The following is a 6,405-nucleotide window of genomic DNA, read 5'->3' as shown; positions in this document are numbered from 1 at the left end:
GAAGGAAGTGTGAGTAATTGATCTAAAGTTTTTCAAGGAAATAGGCAGTTTGGAATAAAACAACTGTCATGCATGAAACTCAATCTGTCTATTACTTTCAGAATAGAAAAACATTGAGCTAAACACACATGAACTGCTACATGCAGTAGTTCATACAGCTTACAACCGGGTTTACAATGAATAAAATCATCGTTCGTTCTGTCGGCTACAACTGTGTTTACACCTGCATCTCTGCATCAACATGAAGCGTTTGCCAGAAAGAAAATTGCTACAACGCCTGCACTGTTGGCTTGTTGATGACGACCAACTCACACTTGATGGTGAAGCGGTCTCCTCGTAGCTTGGACTTGTGAGCCAACCGGATATTGCCATAACCAATATTACCGTCCGATGTAAACTTTTGGATCAGCAACGGCCCAGCCGGGTGCACCTTGCCGCCTTTCTCCCGCAGGCTTAAGCGGTACCACACCTTGACCCCCGTCTCCGCCGCCGCGCCGCCGCGGAGATGCAAGAAGGCCGCCACGTGGTCAGGCGCCCGGCGGTCACCGTCAGGGTAGAAGTAGATGTTCCAGTCGTAGCCCCCGACGCTGAAGGTGCTGGAGCTGACGTACTCGTCGGCGCCCGATCCCACAAGCAGCGAGTAGTTCTTGACGACGAACTTGTGCGCTCCGGTGGTGGCCTCCGTTGTGCACACCGACGACGTCCTGCATACCGCCGAGTGCTCTGCCCAGCAAGAGTAGAAGTTCCCCATGCTGGCAAATTCCCGCTGGTACGTCTGGAGACTCTCGGATGGTACGAAGGTTTGACGAGGACCTGGCCGTATTTGTAAGTTGTCCCCCAAGGAAACGAAAGAGGATACCCAGTCGGAGTAGGAATCCAACTGTACGTGGTCGCTTCGGACTGGATTCCGAGCTGAAGACTAATTCGGACTCGCGCGCGCACGGTCTATAAATCGTTCCGTATCATCAGGAGGGTGTTCATAGTGTTCGTATATAATATTCCACCGTATAGCAAAGATCAAGGAGGACTTGTACGCCTACGATGGCCGCGTCAGCCAAAGTGCTTCACCCGCCACTGTCGGACCTCGCCGTACAGCATCTCTGCGCCGGCGGCGTTGCCCATGACGATTCGGCGGGACTGCCCTTGCCTCCGCGGCTGCCGATCCCCAGGGAACTGATGGACGATTTGTGCACCGGTTTGGACACCGGCGACGTCGGCAAGAACGTGGACCTGTTCAGGCAGTTCATGGCCCTGGAGAAGGAGCTCGACCTGCTTGAGTGCGAGGAGGAGGACCTGCGGGTCGAGATCGCGGACCTGCTGCCCGTGTTCCGGCTCATGGAGGCAGAGCATGAGTACCAGCATGAGACCAAGTGCAGCGGCGCCCTCATCGTCGGCCACGTAGTCGAGGTTATCGACGAGGGCCACGCCGTCGTCACCACCAGCGCCAGGCCCTTCGCCTTCTGCGTGCCCGTCCTCGGCGACGTGGACCGCGCGCTCCTCAAGCCATCGGCCAACGTCGCGCTGTCCATGTCGAACCTCGCGGTCGTCCAAGTCCTGCCGCCGGACTCCGGCTGGACCGTGCCCCTCGTCAAGGCCACCGAGAGGCCGAGCGTCACCTACGCGGACGTGGTCGGGTGCGACGAGCAGAAGCGGGAGGTCCTCGAGGCCGTGGAGCTGCCGCTGACGCACCCGGAGCTGTTCGCCCGCGCCGGCGTGGAGGCGCCGCGGGGCGTGCTCCTGCACGGCCCGCCGGGCACCGGCAAGACCATGCTGGCCAAAGCCGTCGCGCATCACACGTCGGCGGCCTTCATCCGCGTGAGCGGCTCGGAGTTCGTGAACAGGCACCCGGGCGAGGGGCCCAGGATGGTGCGCGAGGTGTTCCAGGCCGCCCGCGACAACGCGCCGGCCATCATCTTCTTCGACGAGGTGGACGCCATCGCGTCTGCCCGGACCGACTCCGACGACGCCTCAGCCGCCGACCGCGAGGTGTACAGGGTGCTGCTGGAGCTGCTCGCGCAGATGGACGGCTTCGACCAGTGCCCCGACGTGCGGGTGATCATGGCGACAAACCGTGCCGACGCGCTGGACCCGGCGCTGCTGCGGCCGGGGCGCCTGGACCGCAGGGTGGAGTTCCCGCTGCCGGGGAGGGCGCAGAAACGTCGGCTGTTCCAGGCGTGCACGGCGGGGATGCCCCTTGACGGCGGCGTCGACCTGGAGGACCTGGTGGCCCGGCACGAGGAGATGAGCGCTGCGGACATCGACGCCGTGTGCCGCGAGGCTGGCATGCGGGCCGTGCGCGACCGCCGGTGCGTGGTGACGCGCGAGGACTTGGAGGAGGGCTACCACGCCGTCGCCAAGCATATCGACCGCGGCGCTGACCAGTTCGCGTTCTACAGCTTATAGTAGAAAAACTTGTTCCGTCGTGGTCATTTTTGTTCAGCTTCTCAGATCAAACGGGAGTCATGTATTCACGTTTACACCTGTTGAGCTGTAGAGACATGCTTGCTCGCTCTAGGTTGGGTGTTCGATTATAAATTTATATTCGGTCTCCTCTCATATTTTAGTCAAATTTTGGTTATGTATATAACGAGACTGCTAAATTTCGACTTCTCAGTCCATTGAGACGTGTCGACGCTTTATTCATGAGATTCTTAAGTGAAGATCAGTGTAATTAAAAAAATATGTTTTGTGACTTGACTAAGACTTGGTTACATGTAGATTATATTTTCTTGGGACCGGCTACTGATCAGGTGACTGACTTCTAATTTGGGGTCAGTCACTTTTTTTTAATAGTATCGCCTCCTCTACGTCTCGTTGCATGGCCTGATACACGCATGCATGCTCATCAACCGGCTACGTCTCGTCCGCGTGAACATGTTGCATGGTCTGATACATGCATGCATGCCGATGGCTTCTCTTATTAATTTTGCATCAGGTGCATGCAGTTGATTAGCATGGATGGGTCGCATGTGCATGTCCACCAATAATGCTAGATTCACGGGCTGCCTGATACGGACTTCAGGGCCAGCTGACTTGTTCAGTTTTCATTGGCCTAAAAAACTAACTCCTACTCATTAACCGCGCCAGAACTAGGGAACAAATCAGAACATGCAGTGGGCTGATTTGTTCCCTAGTTTTGAAGTATCCAATGAAGAGTTTAACACATCAGACCATAGGCCGGTCCTGATCAATACCAATTTTCAGATCGGCATGCTGCCGCAAGGTGCACCTGGACCGTGCAGGTTTGAGGCACGTTGGTTAGCAGAGGAGGACGTCGAGACTATCGTCCAGACATCCTGGGAGGCGCGCAAAGCTCTGGGGGTAGCACCCTTTGCTGAACTCACAGCTGATGTACATCAAGCGCTGCATAGTTGGGACAAGAAGGTACTCAAAGGACCTCGTACAAAGCTTCGGGAGCTCCAAAAGAAACTGAATGAAGTGCTATCTGGGCCTTTAACTGATGACGCGGTTATAAGGCAACATGAACTACACATGCAAATTGAGAAACTACTAGAGCAGGAGGAGCTCTACTGGATGCAGCGAGGACGAGCTGATTGGCTTACCCGTGGTGACAAAAACTCTGATTTCTTTCATAGGGCAGCAAATGGTCGGCGTAAGAGAAACTTTATCAAGCGTTTACAAAGAGAGAATGGCACATGGATTGAAGACCGGGGGGAGATAAGGTCCCATGCAGCAGCGTGTGTCTGATGCAATGAACCAGGAGCTGAATAAACCATACACACGAGAGGAAGTTAAGAATGCTATGTTCAACATCGGCGACCTCAAGGCCCCTGGCCCTGACGGCCTTCATGCTGTGTTTTACAAGAGGTTTTGGCACATAATTGAAGAGGACTTGATTGATGAAGTGTTACTTGCTGTCAATTCTCGTAAGATTCCTGATGGGTGGAACAACACAACTATTGTGCTCATCCCGAAGATAGACAACCCAGAAGTTATAACCCAATTCCGTCCGATTAGCCTATGTAATGTGGTCTATAAAGTGATTTCAAAACTCCTTGCAAACCGACTTAAAGTTTTTGTTTCTGAGATCATCTCCCCCAATCAAAGTGCCTTCGTCCCTGCACGGCTTATCACTGATAACTTTCTGGTAGCTTTTGAGTCATATCATGCGATCAAGAGGAAAACAAACGGTAAATATGGCACTTGTGCGGTGAAACTCGATATGCACAAGGCATATGACCGGGTGGAGTGGACTTTCTTGGAGGCGATTGTTGGGGAACGTAGTAATTTCAAAAAAATTCCTACGCACACGCAAGATCATGGTGATGCATAGCAACGAGAGGGGAGAGTGTTGTCCACGTACCCTCGTAGACCGACAGCGGAAGCGTTATCATAACGCGGTTGATGTAGTCGTACGTCTTCACGATCCGACCGATCAAGTACCGAATGTACGACACCTCCGAGTTCTACACACGTTCAGCTCGATGACGTCCCTCGAACTCCGATCCAGCCGAGTGTTGAGGGAGAGTTTTGTCAGCACGACGGCGTGGTGACGATGGTGATGTTCCACCGACGCAGGGCTTCGCCTAAGCTCCGCAACGGTATTATCGAGGTGTAATATGGTGGAGGGGGGCACCGCACACGGCTAAGAGATCTCAAGGATCAATTGTTGTGTCTCTGGGGTGCCCCCTGCCCCCGTATATAAAGGAGTAAGGGAGGAGGAGGCCGGCCCTAGGAGGGGGCGCACCAAGTGTGGAGTCCTACTAGGACTCCCTAGTCCTAGTAGGATTCCACCTCCCATATGGAATAGGAAAAGAGGAAGGGAAAAAGAGAAGTAAGGAAGGGAGCGCCCCCCTTCCCTAGTCCAATTCGGACCAGACCAAGGGGAGGGGTGCGGCCACCCTTGAGGCCCTTTTCCTTCTTTCCCGTATGGCTCAATAAGGCCCAATACGTATTCCCGTAACTCTCCGGTACTCCGAAAAATACCCGAATCACTCGGAACCTTTCCGAAGTCCGAATATAGTCGTCCAATATATCGATCTTTACGTCTCGACATTTCGAGACTCCTAGTCATGTCCCCGATCTCATCCGGGACTCCGAACTCCTTCGGTACATCAAAACTCAATAAAACTGTCATCGTAACGTTAAGCGTGCGGACCCTACGGGTTCGAGAACTATGTAGACATGACCGAGACACGACTCCGGTCAATAACCAATAGCGGGACCTGGATGCCCATATTGGCTCCCACATATTCTACGAAGATCTTTATCGGTCAGACCGCATAACAACATACGTTGTTCCCTTTGTCACCGGTATGTTACTTGCCCGAGATTTGATCGTCGGTATCTCGATACCTAGTTCAATCTCGTTACCGGCAAGTCTCTTTACTCGTTCCGTAACACATCATCCCGCAACTAACTCATTAGTCACAATGCTTGCAAGGCTTATAGTGATGTGCACTACCGAGTGGGCCCAGAGATACCTCTCCGACAATTGGAGTGACAAATCCTAATCTCGAAATACGCCAACCCAACAAGTACCTTTGGAGACACCTGTAGAGCACCTTTATAATCACCCATTTACGTTGTGACGTTTGGTAGCACACAAAGTGTTCCTCCGGTAAACGGGAGTTGCATAATCTCATAGTCATAGGAACATGTATAAGTCATGAAGAAAGCAATAGCAACATACTAAACGATCGAGTGCTAAGCTAACGGAATGGGTCAAGTCAATCACGTCATTCTCCTAATGAGGTGATCTCGTTAATCAAATAACAACTTATGTCTATGGTTAGGAAACATAACCATCTTTGATTAACGAGCTAGTCAAGTAGAGGCATACTAGTGACACTCTGTTTGTCTATATATTCACACATGTATTATGTTTCCGGTTAATACAATTCTAGCATGAATAATAAACATTTATCATGATACAAGGAAATAAATAATACTTTATTATTGCCTCTAGGGCATATTTCCTTCAGTCTCCCACTTGCACTAGAGTCAATAATCTAATTCACATCGCCATGTGATTTAACATCAATAATTCACATCACCATGTGATTAACACCCATAGTTCACATCTCCATGTGACTAACACTCAAAGGGTTTACTAGAGTCAATAATCTAGTTCACATCGCTATGTGATTAACACCCAAAGAGTACTAAGGTGTGATCATGTTTTGATTGTGAGATAATTTTAGTCAACGGGTCTGTCACATTCAGATCCGTAAGTATTTTGCAAATCTCTATGTCTACAATGCTCTGCACGGAGCTACTCTAGCTAATTGCTCCCACTTTCAATATGTATCTAGACCGAGACTTTAGAGTCATCTAGATTAGTGTCAAAACTTGCATCGACGTAACCCTTTACGACGAACGTTTTGTCACTTCCATAATCGAGAAACATTTCCTTATTCCACTAAGGATAATTTTGACCGCTGT

At 51.4% G+C, this 6,405-nt stretch overlaps 1 protein-coding gene across 1 annotated transcript; it reads left to right on the top strand.

Moving 5' to 3' along the window:
- Positions 1-999: 999 nt before the first annotated feature.
- On the top strand, positions 1,000-2,515 carry LOC123050102 (26S proteasome regulatory subunit 6B homolog). Its single transcript, XM_044472942.1, has one exon. It carries the CDS (start codon positions 1,042-1,044, stop codon positions 2,401-2,403), a length of 1,362 nt encoding a protein of 453 aa, XP_044328877.1. The 5' UTR covers positions 1,000-1,041; the 3' UTR covers positions 2,404-2,515.
- Positions 2,516-6,405: the final 3,890 nt, after the last annotated feature.

Source organism: Triticum aestivum, chromosome 2D (genome assembly GCF_018294505.1).
Source record: "Triticum aestivum cultivar Chinese Spring chromosome 2D, IWGSC CS RefSeq v2.1, whole genome shotgun sequence".
NCBI lineage: Eukaryota > Viridiplantae > Streptophyta > Magnoliopsida > Poales > Poaceae > Triticum > Triticum aestivum.
Note: the sequence above shows the minus strand (reverse complement) of the source record. Positions and strands in the feature narration are given on the sequence as shown.

Excerpts from the sequence above, each read along its gene's own strand:
- LOC123050102 (XM_044472942.1), top strand. The coding sequence starts at position 1,042 with ATGGCCGCGTCAGCCAAAGTGCTTCACCCGCCACTGTCGGACCTCGCC.